The sequence below is a fragment of the Cetorhinus maximus genome, unplaced genomic scaffold (assembly GCF_964194155.1).
Source record: "Cetorhinus maximus unplaced genomic scaffold, sCetMax3.hap1.1 HAP1_SCAFFOLD_58, whole genome shotgun sequence".
Lineage (NCBI taxonomy): Eukaryota > Metazoa > Chordata > Chondrichthyes > Lamniformes > Cetorhinidae > Cetorhinus > Cetorhinus maximus.
The window spans coordinates 694,411-715,825 of NW_027596104.1; the positions used below are offsets into that span (position 1 = coordinate 694,411).

Consider the following 21,415-nt stretch of genomic DNA (forward strand, 5'->3'; position numbering starts at 1 on the left):
CCACCCGCCTCAGGCACTACATCCCCCTCAGCCTGAGGAGAAATGTGCATGGCCGCACCACCTGGAGACCTTCCAGTGCAGGCCTGCGCTGTTAGAGCTACTGAAGAGACGTCCCCTTTTTGCAGAACTCGCTGTCGTGTGGCAGACACGTTTTTTATGCCCCATCCACTTTAAGGAGCCTGGGTGAAGGTTAGTGAGTAAGGTGTGATGTGCGGTAGATGGTGGATGTGTAAATGGGGTGGGTTTGGATTGTAAGAGGGCTCGGCTGAGTGTGGAGGTTCTGGGGGGAATGGGGCTTTGATGGGCGTGGGTGACTGGGGTCCTTTGAGAGGCGAAGTTGTCAGTGGCTCTCCAGACAAGTTGTTGGGGTTGGAGCTGGGGGTAGCCTGAAGAAGGGGGTGATTGTCATGCGGCTGGTGGGGGTGTAGTCAGGAAATAGGGAGGTTAGCCGTGAGATTTGGGAGGACACGGTGAGAGGGTGTAGCCACGGTGGGAAGGTAATTGTGGGTTACTCGATGGTGTGTGTGGGGGTAGTCAGTTGTAGGGAATGGGGACCTTAATCAGGAGTTTCGTTGTTGGTCAGGCTTGGAAGGTAGTCAGAGCCTGCGGAGATGGTCGGGGGAGCGCTGTTGGGGTTTGGGGAGGTGATCCAGAGGTCAGTAGTTTATCACAGTGCATCCGGGGTCAGGGTGGAAGAGGAGGCGTCCAGCGCGGGGCTCAGTGCTACGAGAAAAGAGCATCTTTTCTGGGTAATTATTCAACTACGAGAGTCAAAACGATCCAAACTCCTCAACTTAAATCGGATAATCAGATTGTTCCTGGTGCTGGCTAATTGTCCAGCGTAATTTCAAACTTCCTGTGCAATTTCCGTGCAGCCTTCACCTGGGGACTTCCAGGGGCTTCCCCAGTGAATTTTTTTGGGGTATCTCCCGGGAGCGAGGCCGCCCGCCTGCCGAAGATGGAATATTCTATTGGATTTTACCAGAGAGTTTTGCGTAGAGTCCCAGCAACGGGTAGCAGCCGATCATAACTTTAATCCTCACGGGCATGAGTGTGCTTCGGAAATTCCACTGGGTCCCCGCACATTTCCCCATTTGCACCCAAAGTTACACGGTTCTGAGACCAGAAAATTCGGGCCCTTATTTTGGTGCCGAAATTCTTGATGGTCATGCACCCCCAAGAACATGGTCCACAGTTCACTACCACAGCCGCAACACCGCTTCTCAATAATATTCCTACGAGGCCCTCAACCATCAAATTACTCTCTACTTCTCCAATTCCAGATCCCCAACATTGACAAGCGTGTGTTCAGCTGCCTGGGATTTAAGCATTGTTAATCCCTCCATAAACCAATCTCCCTCTTCCCTCCTCTCTACCCCTGTCGCACTCACTAAAACCTATGACTTTATCAAGCGGTGGGCTGTTTATTGACCGTGATGGAAACAGAGTCTGATTCGGTTCCCTATAGTTCTGCTAAAAAGTTTAATTTATTTTTCCGGTCATTATTCCTTGTGGTTCTTGCAGCAATGAGGAGCAGGCGGAACATTGTTATTTCAGTGAGTGATCTGGCACATCCAGAGCCACCCTCCTGGGTCATTTATAAACAGCAATGTACCTGTGCAATAAGCAGCATCACATCCTGGCACCGGCTTCAGCTCGTAAACGAAGTAACTGCTGCAGTTTTTAATCTTTATCTCTCGGGTCCAGAAGCAGCGATTTTCACCCGAGGTAAAACAAACTGTCCTGGTTACTTCCCCCTGTCCCACGGTGGGATGTGAACCTGAAATTACGTTTATAGATATTGAAGGATGGAACCAATGTGAACAGTGCTGGACAGTGAATGTAAATCTGATATTATAAAGTCTGAACACACCATTTAACCAGCCTGAAGAGGTTGTGGAACAGCTGCCGAATGGGATGAGTGTGTCCGGAATCTTCAATCCACCAGAACTGAAACATCAATCAGAGAATCATAGGATTAAGGGATGCACAGCTCAGAATGAGGCCACTAGTTCCACCATGTCCCAACTAAGCTCTTTGAAAGATCTGTCCCATTAATCCAAGTCCCCTTCTGTTCCACCTCATTGAACTGAAAATCTCCCATTCCAGGAATGACACAGACTGGGAGCGAGCTACAGACCTGCTGAATGGGAAGCGAGCTGCACATGCGCAGTGTAACTAATTAGGGGCCCATATGTAGCGAGAACTAAGAGTGACAGGGAGAGTTACCCGAGGGAGTGGGGACAGGGAGACGTCACCGAGTGAGCGGGGACAGGCAGAGGTCCCCGAGGGAGAGGGATCGGGGAGATGTACCAGAGGGAGTGGGGACGGGGAGAAGTCGCCGAGAGCGTGGGGCCGTGGAGTGTTCCCAGAGGGAGCGGGGACGTGGAGTGGTTACCGGGGGTAAGGGGCTGGGGAGAGTTCCCTGTAGGGGAGTTGGAGGGGGAGAGGTCCCCGATGGAGAGGGAACAGGGAGAGGTAAACGAGGGAGAGGTGACATGAGTTTTCCCAGAGGGAGAGGGCAGAGGGATGGACACCGAGGGAAGGGAAAAAGGTGTGGTCACTGAAGGAGAAGGGGCGGGGAGAGGTCCTCGAATGAGAGGGAAAAAGCAATGGGGACAGGGAGATACTCCCGGTGGAGAAGGGATGGGGAGCGGTCCCCGAGGGATATGCAGCAGGGAGAGGTCACCAACTGAGAGGAAACAGTGAGAGGTTCCGGTGGGAGTTCGGGCGGGGAGAGTTCCCAGAGTGAGCGGGGATGGGGAGAGGTCCCTCAGAGAGTGGGGAAGGGTAAAGGTACCGGATGGGGATTGGGGACGTAGAGGTGCCCGTTGATGAGGGAACATAGGGAGGTTAGTTTGAGAGAAGGGATGGGTTGCGGTCCTTGATCGAGAGGGAAAAGGCAGTAGGGCAGGCAGGTGTTCCCGATGGATAGGGAATAGAGAGTTCCCCGAGGGGTAGGGAATATGGAGAGGTCCCCAAGCGAGATGGAACAGGGCGAAGTCCCCGAGAGTGAGGGCGTGGGTGAGAGGTGCCCGAGGGAAAGTTAACAGGGAGAGTACCCAGAGGAATAGGGCAGAGGGAGAGTTTCCCGAAGGAGAGGGGACAGAGAGATGTACTCGCAGCAGAGGGATCAGGGAGAGGTGACTGAGGGAGAGAGAAAGCAGAGAGGTCCCCTTGTGAGAGGGGACAGGGTTATTTCCCCGTGGAAGAGGGGACGAGAAAACGTCCCCAAGGGAGATGGGGTGGGGAGAGGTGCCCGAGGGCGTGGAAACAGGGTGAGTTCCCAGAGGTAGTGGGGATAGGGAGTGGTCGCCGTGGGAGAGCGGATGGGGAGAGTTTCACGTCGGAGATGGGACGGGGAGAGGTCCTCGATGGAGGGGTGAGGGGGGCTGTTCACCAAGAGAGAGGCGATGGATACAGTTCCTCGCGGGATAGAGGATGGGTAGAGGTCCCGAGGGACAGGGGAAAAGGAGAGGACCCCATGGGCGTGGGGACGGGAAGAGGTCCACGAAGGAGAGGTTGCGGGGTCAGGTCCCCGAGGTACAGGGGATGGGGAGATGTCTTTCATGTAGAGAGGTCCCCGAGGGAGAGTGGTCGGTGAGAGGTCCTCTAAGGAGTAGGGATGGGAACAGGTCCACGAAGGAGATTGTGCGGGATCTGTGGTCCGAGGTAAATGGGACGGGGAGATTTCATCGATGTAGAGAACTGCCCGAGAGAGAGGCCTCCCGACGGCGAACGGCCACGGTTCCCTGGCCGAAGTCGAGGGGCCGCGTGGGGTGAGGGAGTGTTCCCAATCAGGGAGCGGGCAGGGAGACGGGACACCGAGAGGATCCTAGATCATAACGAGGTTCAAATTCACATTGTACTTGTTTTTTATATCAATGACTTTCATTCTCTATCTCCTGGTTCCCGATTATTTTTGCAATGTTAGCAATCTCCCCTTTTCTACTCTATTCACTCCATTCATGTATTTGAACACATCTGCTAAACCTCTCCGTTCCCATTCTCTGCCCGAGCGAGAACAATCCGTGTTTCTCCCCCTGTAGCTGGAGATCCCCCACCCCATCCCATATCCCATCCACAGCACCCCCCTCCCCCAAATCCTCCCCCTCATCCATCCAAATCCTGGAGCCATTCCGGTGAACCCCCTCTATTCCCTGTTCAACGCCTTGACTCCATCATGAAAGTGTGGTGTCAGTAATCGATACATTACTTGAGATGAAGCCTTGTCCCAGGTTTTTAAAAAAATACTTTGAGATGTGGGAACCGTTGACCAGCATTATTGCCGATCCCTAATTGCTCTTAAGAAGGTGGTGTTGAGCCGCATGCTTGAACCGCTGCATCCCATGTGATGTAGGTACACCCACAGTGCTGTTAGGGTGTGAGTTATAGGGCATTGACCGAGCGACTGTGAAGGAACGGCCGATATATTTCCAAGTCAGAATGTTGAGTGAGTTGGACGGAAACGTCTAGATGACGGTTTTCCCATGTGTCTGCTGCCCTTGTCCTTCAAGGTGTTTGGGGCCGTGCGTTTGGATGGTGCTGTCTAAGGTGCCTTGGTAAGATTCCGCAGTGCATCTTGTAGATGGTCACACTGCTGCCGCTGCCGGTCGATGGTGGAAAGAGTGAACGTTTACAGTGCTGGATGAGGTGCCAATCAAGCGGGGCTGCTTTGTCCTGCATGGACTTGATCTTCTTGAGTTGTTGGAGATGCACTTATCCACGCAAGTGGAGAACATTCCATCACACTCCTGATTTGTGCTTTGTGGATGTGGAACAATGCCTTGTGGACTGGCATTGTGGAGTATGGAGGGTGCTCAGTGGGGACTTAATCAGTTAGCTTATAGTGGGGGATTGAACGATGGTAAAGCCTTTGGGTGTCAAGGGCAGAAGGTTAGATTCTGTCTTATTGGTGATGGTAATTGCCTGTCGATTGTATGGCGCTACTCTCCACTTATGGTGTGGTTGTGGCACAGTGCTATTATCAGTAAACGAGTGACCCAGTGAGCCAGGCTCATGTCCTCGGGACAAAGGCTCAAGTCCAATCACTGCAGCTATTAAATTAAATGCAAATAATTCATCTGGAATATAAAGCTAGTCACAGTAACTGTGCGACCGTGAAGCCAACGAGCATTGCCGGAACAATTCATCTGGTTCATCTTTCGGAAGGAAATCTGCCGTGCTTACCTGAACTGGCCTGCATGTGACTCCTGACCTACAGCGATGTGCTCGAGTCGGAAATGACCGAGCAATCCGCTCAGTTGTATCAAACCGCTATCTACAAAAGGCAAATTCATTTGCTTTTGTTCTCTATTTCCCAGTGATATTGTAGATGATCTGTGCCTCTCTCCACTTGTTGCTTCTGCACTCACTTTCATATGTTTCCCTAGTTTATCAGAATGTATACCTGCACATTACCTTTTAAATTGGTACCATCCTTCCTGAAGTTTGTCATCACACATCCACTGGCCAGTGCACTCAGTCCATTTACAATCGATGCTCCTCCAGGTCTGGTCCAGGACGGTGTGATTTGCACATGGGTCAGTGAGTGCCGAATCTGCGACTGAGGGACAAAATATGATTCACGTTATTATAAAACATAGTTGAAGTTACACAGCGAATTAATTGTAAACTCCAAAGCAGCAATAGCCCCATTTTTACTCACCCCCTGCTTGAAAATTTCGCAAATTCAGCTTGGAATCATTCCTACTTCTCTGAACCAGGTGTCCATCTGTCTCACAGCTCAACTTCCCCATCTCACACACTGCTCAGAGACAGTATTCTCTATTCTAGATTAACCATTCATACTCATTTAACAGAAAATAACAATAGCCTCAGCATCAACTCAACCGAAAAGAAACTCGGCGAATATTCACTGAAAAATATCATTGATTATCACATTCCCCAGGTGAACACTGAGTGCAGTCGGTGAGGGACACCCGATGGTCAGTGAGGAATACCCTGAGCTATCTCAGCCCTCAAGAGAAATTAGATTCTGAATCAGATTCTGTTATGTCTGTTTCATCTCTAAAATATACAGTAAACCTGGAATAAACTAATACTGAATTGATAAATAGATTGGGTGCTTGCTGTAAACCGTATTTTCGTAATGCATTAGACGAACTAAATAATATATTTACGATTTAAATGCTGAAAGTAAGGAATGTAAAGTTAAATTTCGGGTTGGAATTGAAACATAGTTAAATGTTAAGGCGAAATGTAAACAGACACATATGTAACTGACGATTGCAATGCACAAATCGATAAATATTAGAATTATAATAAAAAACTACATCTAAATAGAAGCAATGCAGACAAATAACAATGACGTTTACATTAAATATCAGCCTATTTGTATAAATAACAGTGTTTTACAGAGGTTAGCAAACAGTGTTGTGACCCTTGCCCTACCTGACACATATTAATGAGCCCGTATGTACAGAGCAGATTCTCAAAGAATTGTGGACATTGCAACACTTGAATGCTTTGTGATATCTAAGGAGGATGGTGCAGAAAAGCCTTGTCCAGCTGGAGGCCCGCGGGCCGGATTACAGACCTCGGATCCTCTGGGCTCGGCCCGACAAACATCTTGGACTTTCAAATTTCTCAGATGTCAACAATGCGGTGGAGCTGCTCATCCATTCACAGACTGGCTCCTCCATGCATTTGTTCACCAGTGAGCCTATCAGCAGCAAATGCAGGGAGAAACAAGTCTTTCGTTGGACGAGAGGCAAATAGAGGAAATATGAAATTTCAAGGTAAGGTCCAGCACTAGGAGCAGAAGAGGGGGAGGTGTGGCCGGGAGCGGGGGAGAGGGGTAGAGGGCAGGCCCGTGTGGGGGTGGGGGGAACAACGTGATGTCAGGGGATAGATGGGGTGCAGGACCCGGGGTTAGAGAGATGGGCAGGCGGGGCAGAGAGCGGGGCCCGTGGTATAAACAGCAGGGCCAGAGGATTGACAGAGTTGGGCCAGGAAGAGAAAGCTAATATATTACCCCAATACCATGAGCTCCTATCTTGTGCAATAACTTTTTATGTGGCACCTCATCGAATGCCTTCTGGTACACAACATCTACCAGATTCCCTTTATCAGCTCTGCTTGTTATATCCTCAAAGAACTCTGGCAAATTTGTCAAACATGATTTCCCTTTCACAAAATCATGTTGACTCTGTTTGCTTGAACTTAAGCGTTTCTAAATGTCCTCCTATTTCTTCTAAATAATGCACTCTAGCATTTTCCCAAGGGCATTTGTCACACTGCGTGGCCTATAGTTTCCTCCTATTTTTCTCCCTCCCTTCTTGAACAGGGGTGTGAAAGTAGCAGTTTTCAAATCCGCTGGTAAAATCCCGGAATCCAGTGAGTTCTGGTAAATTTAGTCCAAAGCCTCCAATATCACTGCAGCCACTTCCTATAAAACCATTGGATACAGGCCATCAGGTGATGGCGACTTGTCTGCCTTTTGTCCCAATAGCTTGTCAAGTATTTTGTCAATTGCAATTGAGACTGTTACAAGAGCAGGGCCAGAGGAGAGCGCAGGGATGGTGGAGTAGTGAATGGCGCCAGGGGGATTGAGAAGGTCGGGGGAGGGAGCGCGAGCGGGGGTTGGTACGCGCGGGGTCGGGCATTAAAAATTGCAGCAGGGAGTACAGCACGTTGTCCCGGGGTAATGAGGGCGAGCCACAGGCAGGGGGGACAATGCGGCCATGGCAGAGAGTGCGGTCCTAGGTGGAGTGATCAGGGCTGGGGCTATTGAGTTAAGCCCCGGGGGGCGGATAGAGTGGGCCAATGGGGAGAGATCGGGGCCGGGGGTAGAGAATGAGGCCCGGGAGGGAAGGAGGGAGGATTGAGGTAGAGTGGGGCAGGGCGTTGGATGGAGCAAGCAGATCCCAGAGGGAAGTGAACGCAGGGCCGGGGGACAAGAGAAATCGGGGTTGCTGGGGGAGAGGGCCGCGCCAGCAGAGTGCGCAGTGACTGGGGAGGAGCGTATGGAGCTGGCGTGAGAGAGAGAAGGGCCAGGGAGATAGAGGCAAAGGTCTGGTGTCGAGCGTGGTGCCCGGGTGAAGAGAGTGGGTTAAGTGGGACATATTTTGGCCAAGGCTAGAGAACAAACCTTGAGGGTAGTTAGCGTGGCCAGCAGGGGATTTTGGGGCGAGGGTTTAGAGGGCGGTTTGGGTGGACAGTGCAGAGCTGGGGAGAGGGAGCAAGGATGGGAAGAGACAGCGGGTCTGAGGGGGAGACTACAGCCAATGGGATATAGAACGGACCCAGTGGCGCGTGATTGGGCCACACAGGACACGACATCGGGTCCCCAAATGCGCGAGAGCGGGACCTGAAAGCAGCGCTGGGTAGACAGTCCAGGCCAGCTAGAAGAGAGCAGGTGCAGGATGATAGGGAGCATAGACGGGATCAGAGAGCCTCGGTCTGTGTGGGTTAGACGGAGGCCAGGGTGAGAGAGCACAGGCAGGGGGAGAGAGTGGAACCAAGAGTTAGAGAGCAGTGCCGGGGCAGAGAGTCTGGGGCCGGCTGGTAGATGAAGGTCTGGGTTAGAGAGCATGTGTCGTCGATTGAAAACAGTTCCGGGGAGAGAGTTTGTAGGGCTAGTGGTGAGCGGGCAGGGTCGGGGTTTAGAGAGCTGGCTGCGGAGTTGAGATTGTGTCCGTCGAGAGGGTGGGGCTGGGTATAGAGAATGGGACCAGGGATAGAGAGTGGGGCCGGGGATAGAGAGTGGGGCCGGTGATAGGGAGCGGTTCCGGGCATAGGGAGTGGGGCCAGGTATCGAGAGTGGCGCCGGGGACAGGGAGTGAGGCCGGGGATAGAGACTGAGGCCGGGGATAGAGAGTGGGGCCAGGTACCGAGAGTGCGGCTGGGGACAGAGAGTTGGGCCAGATATAGCGATGGGGCCGGGAATAGACACTGGGTCCTTGGAAAATGAGTTGGTCAGGGGATAGACAGTATGGCGGGGTAGAGTGTGGAGCTGGGTATAGAGAGTCGGGCCGGAGATAGAGAGTGGGGCCGGGTATAGAGAATGGGCCAGGTATCGAGAGTGGAGCCATGGGTAAAGAATGGGACCGGGTAAAGTGAGTGGAGGCAGGTATAGAGATTGGGGCTGGGGCTAGTGTGTGGTACCGGGGATGGAGAGTTGGACTGGTAATAGAGAGTGGGGCCAGATATCGAGCGTGAGGCCCGAGGTAGAGTGTGGGGCCGGGGATAGAGAGTGGGGCTCGGGATAGATAGTGGTGCTGCATATGGAGAGTAGAACCGGGGTTGAGAGCAGTCCCCGGGAAAGAGAGGGTGGATGTAGAGTGTTTGCGTCCGGGGATAGAGAGTTGAACCGGGGATTGATAGTGGGGCTCGGGTTAGAGAGTGGTTCCAGGGTTAGAATGTGGCACCCGGAATAGACAGTGGTGCCGGGGATAGAGAGTGGGGCCTGGGATGGAGACTGGGGGCGGTCAATGAGAGTAGGGCCATTGATAGAGTGTGGGTCCGGTTATAGTGCTTACGACCGGGAATAGAGAGTGGAGCTTACGAATTGAAGGCGGGTCCGTCGAGAGCATTGGTCCAGGAATAGAGAGTGGATCCTGGGATAGAGTGTGGAGCCGTGGATAGAAAGTGGGGCCGCTTATACAGAGTAGGGCCAGTTTAGAGAGTGGGGCCGGTGATAGAGGTTGGAGCCGGGGGTGGAGAGTGGGCCGGGGATAGAAACTGGGGGCAGTGATACAGAGTAGGGCCGGGGATAGAGAGTCAGGCCGGGTATAGAGACCAGTGTGAGGGATAGCGAGCAGGTGCAGGGATAGAGATTGGAGCTGGGAATAGAGAGTGGGTCAGCGGATAGTGAGTGGATCCGGTTATAGAGAGTGGGGCTGGGGTGTTAGAGAGTGGGTCCAGGTTTATAGAGTCGAGCCAGGGATAGAGATTTCGGCCGGGTATAGAGCATGGGGCCGTGAATACAGAGTGAGGCAGTCGAGAGAGTGGGGCCGGGGATAGAGAGTTGGGCCGGCGATAGAGCTTGTGGCTGGATATAGAGTGTAGGGCTTGTGGGTAGAGAACAGGGCCGGAGATAAAAAGCCAGCCTGTCGAGAGTGTGGGGCCTCAGATAGAGCGTGGAGCTGTGAACAGAGAGTGGAGCCGTGCATAGAGTTAGGTGCCGGGGATAGAGAGTGGGGCCCGGGGTGGAGAATGGGACTGTGCATAGAGAGTGGGCCCGGTGATAGATAGTGGAGCTGGGGATAGAGTGTGGAGCTGGGAAAAGGGAGTGGAGCCGTTGATAGACAAAGGGGTCAGGTATAAAGAGTAGGGCCGGGAATTGAGATTGGAGTGGGGGATAGAGAGTGTGGGTGGGGTTAGTGAGTGGGGCCGGAGATGGAGAGTAGATCCGATGATAGAGCGTGGGGCCAGGGATAGAGGGTGTAGCCGGGGGTAGAGTGTGGCGCCGTGGCAAGAGTATAGGGATGGGGTTAGAGAGTGGGGCCCGGTTAAGAGAGTGTGGGGCGTTGATACAGAGTTGGGCTGTGTACAGACAGTGGTGCCGGGAATAGAGTGTAGGGCCGGGGAGAGAGTGCATGGCCAGAGGCTAGTGATTCGGAGTGGGGCTAGATAGTGGAGCTGAGGATAGAGTGTTGGGCCGAATATAGAGATTGGGTCCGGGCATCGAACGTGAGGCTGGGGGTTGAGTTTGGGCTGGGGAAAGAGTGTGGGGACAGGGATAGAGAGACTGGTGGGTATAGAGAGTGGGGTCAGTAATAGAGTGTAGGGATGGGGAGGGAACGGTTCTGGGGATAGAGAGTGAAGCCGCCGAGAGGGTGGGGATAGAGAGTGGAGCCGTGTGATAGAGGTTGTTGCAGGGGGAATAGAATTTGGGGCCGGTGACAAAAAGTGGGGGCGGTTATAGAGTTTGGGGCCGGGTATAGAGAGTAGGGCCAGGGGGTTAGAGAGTGGAGCTGGGTAAAGACAGTGAAGCCGGCATAGAGTGTAGGGCCGGGGATACAGAGCGGTGCCGGCAGTTAGAGAGTTGGTCCAGTGTTAGAGAATTCTACCTGGGATAGAGAGATAGGCCTGGTATAGAGAGTCGGGCCGGGTATAGAGGCCGGGGATAAAACGTGGAGCCAGGGATAGAGATTGCGGCTGGGGATAGAGAGTTGGAGCGGGGATAGGGAGCCGGTCCGTCGAATGAGTGTGGCCGGGGAAAGAGAGTGGAGCCAAGCATAGAGAGTGGGGACATGGATAGCGGGTGTGGACGGGTATAAAGATTATTGCTGGGGATAGCGTGTGGGGCCGGGGATAGAGTGTAGGTACGGGGATACGAACGGTGCTGGAGGATTAGAGACTGGGTCCATGGTTCGAGAGTGGAGCCGGGGATAGAGATTGGGGCCGGGTATAGAGAGTGAGGTCAGGTAAAGAGAGTGGGGTCGGGGATAGAGAGTGGGGCCGTGGATACAGGGTGGGGCCGAGGATAGAGTGTGGGGCCAGGGATAGAGAGTGGGGCCGGATATAGAGAATAGGGTCGGCAATAGAGAGTGGGTCGGGGATAGAGACTGGATTGAGTATAGTGAGTTGAGCCGGGTATATAGAGTGCGCCAAGGGGTTAGAGAGTGGAGCTGGGTATAGAGAATGGTGCCGGGTATGGACTCTAGGGCAGGGGAGAGAGTGTGGTACCCAGGGCATAGAGAGTGTGGCCAGGTATTGAGAGTGAGATCGGGGGCAGTGTGTGGTGCCGGGGATATAGAGTGGAAAAAGTGATAGAGAGCGGGGCTGTGGGCAGTGTGTTGGGCCAGTTATAGAAAGTAGATCCTGTGAGAGAGATTGGGTTCTGGTGTCGAGTATAAAGAGTGGAGCCGAATTTAGAGAATGGGGCTGGGGGAGTTAAAGAGTGGAGCTGGGTATAGAGAGTGGTGTCGGGTATTGATTGTATGACCGATGATAGAGTGCTGAGGCGGAGGGTTAGAGAGTGGGGCTAGGTATAGAAAAGCTGTCCGGGGTTAGTGCGTGGTGCCTGGGATAGAGGGAGGGGCAGAGGATAGAGAGTGGAGCTGTGGATAGAGAGTAGGGCCGGGTATAGAGGGTGGGGACAGGGATAGAGGGTGGGACCGGAGGTAGAGATTGTGGCCGGGGACAGAGAGTGGGGCTGGCTATAGAGATTAGGGCCGGGAACAGGGTTTGGAGCCTATGATAGATATTGGGTCTGGGTGTACTCAATTGAGCCGGGTATAAAGAATGGGTGCCTGGGGGTTAGAGAGTGGGGCCAGGGATACAGACTGCAGCCGGGGATAGAGAGCAGGGCCGGGTATAGAATGTGGGACCGGATATAGACAGAGAGGCGGGGGTAAAATGTGTGGCTGGGGACAGAGTTTTGGTCCAGGGATAGAGAGCGGGGCTGTAGAGAGATTGGGACCGTGAATAGAGTGTGGGGCGATCTATAGAGTTTAGGGCCGGGGATAGGAATTGAGGAAGGGAAAGTGAGTGTGTCACGGGATAGAGAGTAGGGGCTGTGATAGAGTGTGGGCCTGGTATAGTGAGTGGTGAAGGGAATGGGGGCCGCTGATAGAGAGTGGGGCTGGTCTTAGAGAGTTGGGCCGGGGGTATAGAGCTGGGCCATGGATAGAAAGCGGGGCCATCGAGAGTGTGGGGCCAGGGATAAAGTGTGGAGCCGGGGAAAGAGAGTGGAACCGCGAATAGAGAAAGGGGCCGGGGATAGTGAGTGGGGCCGATGATAGCGAATGTGGCCAGGGATAGAGGGTGGGGCAAGTTGAAGAGAGTAGGGCCGGGAATAGTGAGTGGGTGCGGTGATAGAGATAGGGTCCATGTATGGAGAGTGTCGCCGGGGATAGCGAGTGGAGCCAGTGATAGAGAGTGGGGCCGGGGATAGAGAGTAGGGCCTGGGATAGAGAGTGGGTCCAGGGATAGATAGTGGATCAATGATAGTGATTGGAGCCGGGTTTAGAGAGTGTGGCCAGGGATAGATGGTGGGGTCGGGGATAGACAGTAGGGCCTGGGATAGCGAGTGGGTCCGGGGATAGAGGGTGGATCGATGATAGTGATTGGAGCCCGGTATAGAGAGTGGGGCCGAGTAGTTAGGGAGTGGAGCTGGGTATAGAAAGTGGTTCCGGGGATAGAGTGTAGCGCAGGGGATTTAGAGCTGTTCCCGGGGGTTAGGGAGTGGGGCCAAGTATTGAGAGTGAGGCCGAGGGTAGAGTTTGGTGCCCGGGATAGAGAGTGGGGCAAGGGATAGATAGTGGGGTTGTGGATAGTGAGTGGGGTCAGTTATAGGAATATGGGCCGGGAATAAAGAGTGGGGTCCGGTATTGTTAGAGGAGGCGGGTGTAGAGAGTGGCGCTGGGGGGGTTAGAAATTGGAGCTGGGTATAGAGAATGGTGCCGGGTAAAGGCTGTATGGCCGGTGATAGAGATCGGTGCCGGAAAGTTAGAGAGCGGGGCCACGTATAGAATAGCAGTCTGGGGCTAATGTGTGGTGCTAAGGATTGAGACTGGGGCAGGGGTTAAAGAGTGGGGCTGTGGATAGAGAGTGTGGGCAGTTATAGTGAGTAGGGCCAGGGGTAGAGAGCAGTGTCAGGGATAGAGAGCGGGGCAGACGAGATTATGGGGCTGGATTTGGAAAGTGGACCCGTGGATAGTGAATGGAGCCGTAGATAGAGAATGGGGCCGGAGATAGAGTGTGGAGCCGGGAATACAGAGTGGGGACGGGTATAGGCAGTGCGGCCAGGTTTAGAGAGTGGAGCCGGGGATAGAGAAACTGGCCAGGTATACCGAGTGGGGACAGGGATAGTAGGTGGGGCTGGGGGTAGAGATTGGGGCCGGGCATAGATGGGGCCGGGCATAGAGTGGGGGCCGTGGATAGAAAGTGGGGCCGGGTATAGAGATTAGGGCTGGGAACAGATTTTGGAGGGTGGGATAGAGATTGGTGCTGGGTGTAGTGAGTTGAGCCGGGTATAGAGAGTGGGGCCTGGTGGTTAGAGAGTGGGGCCGGGGATACAGATTGCGAGGATAGAGAGTGGAGCCCGGGATAGAGAGAGAGTGTGGCAGAGAAAGGCTGACAAAGCATGTGATAGAGAGAGGGAGGCTGTGAATATGGGAGATAGAGAGGGAGACAATGAATGTGTGCGAGTGAGGGAGAATGTGAACGTGAGGGAGAGAGACTGAGTGATAGAGGAAGAGAGACTGAGTGAGAGAGGGAAACTGAATGTGCTATAGGGCGAGAGAGGGAGTCTGTGAATGAGAGGGAGAGAGAGAGAGAGAGAGAGAGAGGGACACTGATTGACGGAGAGAGAGTCTGATTGAGAGAGGGAGACTTAATTTGCGAGAGAGGAAGAGCGAGACAGTGAGTGAGAGAAAGGTGGCGACAATGAATGTGTGTGAGAGGGAGACTGAATGTGAGAGAGAAGGAGATATGGAATATGAGAGTTGGAGATTGAATTTGAAGAGAGTGATAATGAATGCGAGAGAAATAAGTAATTTGTTAATGGTTGTGAGAGAGAGGTGGACTGTAAATGTGAAAGAGAGGAGTCTGAATGTGGGAGGGGGAAAGTGAATGTGAGAGAAAGGGAGACTGTGAACGTGAGAGAGAGAGAGACTGAATGTGTGTGTGTGTGTGTGTGTGTGTGAGAGAGAGAGAGAGAAAGTGAAGGAGGGAGACTAAGGGGGACTGAGCGAGAGAGATATGGAGGCAGCGAAAGAGAAAAAGGGGAGACTGAGTGCGAGAGGGAGAGTCTGAGTGAGAGACGGTGACTGGATGTGAAAGAGAGAGAGAGAAGGATGCTGTGAATGTGAGAGAGAGAGAGAGGGAGAGAGACTGAGTGAGAGGGAGGGAGTAAATTGGAGAGAGGGGGAGAGGAATACTCAGTGAGAGAGATGGATGCTGAATACGAGAGAGTGAAAGGGGGCGACTGAGAGAGAGGGGGGGCATTGTGAGTGAGAGGCTGGTGGTATGAGTGAGAGAGAGAGGGAGACTGTGAATGTGAGGGAGGGGGAGAATGTGAATGTGAGGGAGAAGCAGACCGTGAATGTAAGAGGGGGGAACTGTGAAGGTGAGGGATAGGAGACTGTGAATGTGAGGGAGGGGTAGACTGTGACTGTGAGGGAGAGGGAGACTATAAATGTGAGGGAGGGGGAGTCTGGGAATATGAGGGAGGGGCAGACGGTGAATGTGAGGGAGGGGGAGACGGTGATTGTGAGGGAGGGGGAGACTGTGAATGTGAGCGAGGGGTAGACTGTAAATGTTAGGGAGGGGGAGACTGTGAATGTGTGGGAGAGGGAGACTGCGAATTTGAGAGAGACAGAGAGTAGAGAGAGAGGTGGGAGAGATAGTCTGAGTGAGAGATGGGTGCTGTGAATGTGTGAGAGAGCGAGAGGTTGAGAGAGAGAGTGAGGCAATGAATGTGTGAGAGAGGAAGACACTGAATGTGTGAGAGAGACGGAGACTGTAAGCGAGAAAGGAACACTGTGAATATGGAAGAAGGGAGACAGTGATTGTAAGACAAAGGGAGGCTGTGAACGTGAGAGAGGGGGAGACTGTGAATGAGAGGACTGGGAGGCTAAGAATCTGAGATAAAGAGAGGGAGGCTATGAATTTGTTAAAGATAGAGGAACACTGAGTTTGGTCGGGACACAATGAATATGTGAGGGAGAGGGAGACTTTGAATGTGAGGGAGAGGGAGGCTCTGCATGTGAGGGAGAGGGAGACTGTGAATGTGAGGGAGAGGGAGACTCTGCATGTGAGGGAGGGGGAGACTAAGAATGTAAGATAAAGAGAAGGAGACTGCGAATGTCTTAGATATAGGGGGAGACTGAGTTTGATAGGGAGACAATGAATATGTGAGGAAGAGGGAGACTGTGAATGTGAGGGAGAGGGAGACTGTGAATGTGAGAGAGACGGAGGGAGAGTGCAATCGGAAGAGAAATACTGCGAATATGAGAGAGAGGGAGACTCAATGTGAGAGAGGGAGGCAGAATGTGAAAGATAGAGAAAAGGAGACTAAGTGAGAGAGAAAGACTGAATGTGAAAGAGGGGAAGAGTGACACTGAGTGAGAGAGATGGAGACTGCGAATTTGAGAGAGACAGAGAGAGAGAGTATGCATGTGAGAGAGGGAGACAGTGAATGTGTGAGAGAGAGTGAGACTGCAAGCGAGAAAGGGACACTGTGAATATGGGGGAAGGGAGACCGTGAATGTAAGAGAAAGGGAGGTTGTGAACGTGAGAGAGAGTGTGACGGTGAATGTGAGAGAGTTGGAGGCTGTGAAAGTTAGGGGGTGGAAGATTGCGAATGCATGAGAGAGGGAGACTGTGAATGTGAGAGAGAGACGGGCTGTGAATGAGAGAGAGAGAGAGAGAGCGAGAGAGGTAGAGAGAGAGAGAGACTGTGAATGTATGTGAGAGGAAGGCAATGAAAATGAGAGAGAGGGAGACTGTGAATGTGAGAGAGAGACAGGCTTTGAATGAGAGAGAGAGAGAGAGCGAGATAGGGAGAGAGAGAGACTGTGAATGTATGTGAGAGGAAGGCAATGAAAATGAGAGAGAGGGAGACTGTGAAATTGAGAGAGAGAGAGAAAGAGGGAGACTGAATGAGAGAGAGAGAATGAGGCAGGGAGACATAGTGAGGCAGAGGGGGGCTGAGTGAGAGAGTGAGACTGAATGAGAGGGCTTGGGACAGTGTTACCTAGAGAGAGAGAGATGAAGGCAGCGAATGAAAGAGAGGGAGAGAGAGCGAGAGAGAGAGAGGCTGTGAGTGAGAGATTGGGACTATGCATGAGAGAGAGGGAATGAATGAAAGAGGGAGAGTCTGATTGAGAGAGGGAGATTGAATGTGAGAGATAGAGAAAGAAATAGACTGTGAGAGTGAGATGGCAAGCGTGAGTGAGAGAGAGGAGAAGGTTTTGAATGTGAGAGAGTGAGGTGCAGAGTGTGACTGTGAGAGAGAGAGAGGTGCAGACAGTGTGTGTGTGAGAGTGTGAGGTGCACAGTGTGACTGTGAGAGAGTAATGTGCATAATGTGTGTGAGAAAGAGAGAGTTGCAGAGTGTGTGTGAGAGAGAGAGTGAGGTGTAGGGTGTGAGTGTGAGAGAGTGAGGTGCAGAGTGTGACAGTGAGAGAGTGATGTACAGACAGTGTGTGTGTCTGTGAGAGTGAGGTGCAGGATGTGTGTGAGAGAGTGAGGTGTAGGGTTGAGTGTGAGAGAGTGAGGTGTAGGGTGTGAGAGTGAGAGAGTGATGTGCAGAATGTGCTTGATAGAGAGAGGTGCAGTGTATGTGTGAGAGAGAGAGAGTGAGGTGTAGGGTGTGAGTGTGAGAGAGTGAGGCGCAGAGTGTGACTGTGAGACAGTGAGGTGTAGGGTGTGAGTGTGAGAGAGTGAGGTGCAGAGTGCTACTGTGAGAGTATGAGGTACAGACAGTGTGTGTGTGAGAGGGTGAGGTGCAAAGTGTGAGTGTGAGAGAATGAGATGCAGTGTGTGTGTGTGAGAGAGAGAGTGAGGTGTAGGGTGTGAGTGGGAGAGAGTGAGGTGCAGAATGTGTGTGAGAGAGTGAGGTACAGGCAGTGTGTGTGAGAGAGAGAGCGTGAGGTGTAGGGTGTGAGTGTGAGAGAGTGAGGTGCAGTGTGTGTGTGAGAGGGAGAGTGAGGTGTAGGGTGTGAGTGTGAGAGGGTGGGGTGCAGTGTGTGTGTGAGAGAGAGAGTGAGGTGTAGGGTGTGAGTGTGAGAGGGTGGGGTGCAGTATGAGTGTGAGAGGGAGAGTGAGGTGTAGGTTGTGAATGTGAGAGAGTGAAGTGCAGAATGTGACTGTGAGAGAATGAGGTACAGACAGTGTGTGTGTGAGAGGGTGAGGTGCAGAGTGTGAGTGTGAGAGAGTGAGGTGCAGTGTGTGTGTGAGCGAGAGAGTGAGGTGTGGGTTGTGAGAGTGAGACAGTGAGGTGCAGAGTGTGACTGTGACAGAGTGAGGTACGGGTAGTGTGTGTATGAGAGGGTGAGGTGCAGAGTGTGAGTGTGAGAGAGTGAGGTGCAGTGTGTGTGTGAGTGTGAGAGAGTGAGGTGTAGGGTGTGAGTGTGAGAGAATGAGCCGCAGAGTGGGAGTGTGTGTGAGAGAGATAGAGAGTTGTGATTGTGAGAGAGGGAGAAAGAGGGAGAGGGAGAGTGAGAGAGAGAGAGAGAGAGAGAGAGAGTGGGGGGGGGGGTTAGACTGTGAGTGAGAGATTGGGACTATGGGTGAGAGAGAGACAGGGAGAATGAGTGAGAGAGGGAGGGTCTGAGTGAGAGAGGAAGGTTGAATATGAGACAGTTTATGAAGGCGAGCGATGGAGACTCTGAGTTAGAGAGACGAGAATGTGAATGAGAGTCTGGTGCAGGGTGTGAATGTGCGAGAGTGAGCTGTAGAGCTTGAATTTGTGAGAGAGATGGGGCAGTGTGATTGTGACGAAAATAGACAGACCAGAGTATGCGTAAAAGGGCGATGGACAGAGTGAGCGTGTGAGAGTGGTGGAGAGTGTGAGTGAGAGAGAGGTACAGAGTGTGAATGTGAGAGAGTGAGGTGCAGAGTGTGTCTGTGTTAAAGAGTGAAGTGCAGGGTTTGAGTGTGAGAGAGTGAGGTGCAGATTGAGAGTGTGGGTGAGAGAGACGGGGCAGTGTGATTGTGAGAGTGGGAGAAATAGAGAGAGAGAGAGAGAGAGAGAGAGAGAGAGCGATACCGTGCGTAAAAGAGCGAGGGGAGAGAGAAAGTTTGAGAGAAAGGACGAGGTTTTGTCTATGAGAGAGCAAGGGGGAAGAGTGTATGTATCAAAGAAAAAGGAGGAGATTGTGATTGAGGGAGAGAGAGGGGGAGAGTACGAGTGTTTGTGGCAGTGTGAGTGGAGCGTTTGAGGGGTGAGTGTGACCGAGGAAGAGAGTGAGTGTGACTGAGTAAGGGGATGAGTGTGAGAAACAGTGGGAGACATTTTGAGAGAGAGAGGTGGTGAATGTGAGTGTGTGTGGTAGAGAGTGGGGGAGAGAGTGTGTTTGAGAGAGGGGGAGAGTGTGAGTGTGTCTGAGAGAGAGACGGGGAGGGTGCCACTTTGTGTGACAGAATGAAGGAGAATGTGAGTATGTGTGACAAAGAAAGGGGGAGATTTTGAGTGTCACGGAGAGAGATGGGGATAGTGTGAGTAGATGTGACAGAGAGGGAGGAAGTCTGAGTGCGTGTGACAGAGAGAGGGGGACTGTGAGTGTGTGTGACAGTGAGAGAGAGGAAGAATGTCAGTGTGTGTGACAAAGAGAGGGGAATATTCTGATTGTGTGAGAAAGAGGGAAAGAGTGTTAGTGTTTGTGAAAGAGCGGAAGAATGTGAGTGTGTTTGACAGAGAGAGGGAGAGAGTGTGAATGTGAGGGGCGTGAAGGCATTGCAGAGAGCGTGGAAAAGATTCACAAAAATGCTTCCAGTTATGAGTTGTTTCAGTTCCATCGATAAATTGGAGAAGTTGGGACTGTTTAACTTGGAGGAGAGACGACTGAGAGGAGATGTTATCGAGGTGTTCAAAATCGTGAGGGCCTGGAGAGAGTCGTTCGAGAGAACCTGTTCCCACTGGGGGAAGGAGCGATAACGACAAAGATACAGACTTAAGGGGAATGGGAAAAGAAGCGATGGAGACATGAAGTGCATAAATATCTCTCTTTTCTGGTGTCTTCATTGTGAATTATTTTTAGTCCTTTATCAGGGCTTTCCGAGATTTGATTGTTGTTAATTTGGAGATCAGGCTGGAGGTCAGGATACGGATTTATTAGCAATCAGACATGGGGTAAATTTTCAATCTGATTTGTGATTGTGAGCATGAGTAATTGGGATGTGAGAATTTTAAAATTAACTTCATGATTGAACCTCTCCAATCAGGTTGGAGAAGACAGGAAGAGGAAGCACCATTCAGCCCCTCGAGTTTATTCCAGCATCCAGTGAGATTTTGGCTGATCTGTGAAATAACTCAAGCTACCAGCCTTTGTCAAGTATCCTTTCAGATCATTGGAGAATATAAATATGCCAATCCCTAATTAGAAAATAACCATACATTGCATTTAACAGAAGAGTGATTCAATCTTCGACTATATCGATATATAAACGTATTTGTTAATTTCACTCAAGAAACTATGATTCTAATTTTTAGATCACGCCTCCTCATCCTCCACATCCGGACTCTCGGAAATAGATTCTGTCCACCTGATATCCTCAGGATAGCTTTCAAATTTTGAACAAATCAGCCTCCCCCCCCCCCCCCCCCAACGACCTCTAAAAACGGACAACAATCTTACTTCGTCTAAAATCTCCTTATAATTTAACCCGTGGAATCCAGGATTCGTCCTGTTAAATCTACACGATACTCCCTCCGTGGTCAATCTATCCTTCATCAGGTGTGGTGCACAGAGCTACTCACAGTTACTCCGTGTTGGTCTGACGAAGGCGTTATCAATCTGACACATGGAATCTACAAACTTGTCGGTCATTGCAATAGATATAAAGGTCAGCGCTCAGATAGGCTTTTAGATTAATTTGCTAACCCGTTAAAAACATGTCATAATCTGTGCAAAAGGATCCCCAAGTCCCTTCGGGCCGCCATCACTTGTGGATTGTCACTCATTGGAAAGATCGTTGTTTTAACCTTTTGATTACAGACTGTATGAGCTCACACGAGACAACAATCAAGCCCAATTGACACACTGTTGTCCATTCTGTGAACAATATCTCTTCATAAATTTATATTCTGTGCACACTGCTAACAATGGCATCTGTTCTTGTGTCGCCCTTAGAACCACCCTCAATAATATCACAAGTTAAGATTCGCTCCATAACGATTTTAAATGAACATGGAGGAGATTGATCACAATGTCAATAACTTACCCAGGAAACCGGGAATCAGCAGCAAAGTCCACATCGCTGGGTGATATTCTGGGAAGGAAAATAAAGAACTAGCATTAGGGGGATTTAATGGAATGGGGAAAAGAAAAGCAATTTAATTAGGGAGTGAGGCTGTGGATTCGTGGTTTATAGTGGGTGAACTGTAACCTCACTGGGGCCCCACCATATAGAGTTTAAGCCCAAACCAAAACCAGGGAATGCTGGAAATGCTCAGCAGGTCTAACAGCATCTGTGGAGACATAAAAAGAGTTAGCGTTTCGAGACCATTCGGCTCTTCTTCAGCTCTTTCTTACATGTCCGGAACCAAAACCAATTGCTTGGCCTTAATGCTTCCCTCTTTCCTTGTCCAATTGTCTCAACGGTTTAATGTCGATGACTTATTGACCTGTCGACTCTCTTCTCTAGCTCCTCCTCCAAGGCCTGCTGTATAGACACCCTGCTAATATTCGAACACAATTCCATTACTGAGCCCTGTTCGCGGACAGGAGAAGAAGCAGACACACTCCACCCAGCCAAGACCCAGAAAGTGAGAAATTCC

At 51.6% G+C, this 21,415-nt stretch overlaps 1 protein-coding gene across 1 annotated transcript in view; it reads right to left on the reverse strand.

The window, feature by feature from the left end:
• The window catches only part of LOC144672830 (uncharacterized), a 491,943-nt gene that overhangs the window by 11,337 nt on the left and 459,191 nt on the right, over positions 1-21,415 (reverse strand). The window contains exons 7-9 of the mRNA XM_078534810.1: positions 5,422-5,566; positions 1,874-1,950; positions 1,616-1,780 (exon numbers count right to left, since the gene is read on the reverse strand). Of these exons, the coding sequence (XP_078390936.1) occupies positions 1,616-1,780; positions 1,874-1,950; positions 5,422-5,566 (387 nt within the window). The remainder of the gene's footprint in view (positions 1-1,615; positions 1,781-1,873; positions 1,951-5,421; positions 5,567-21,415) is intronic.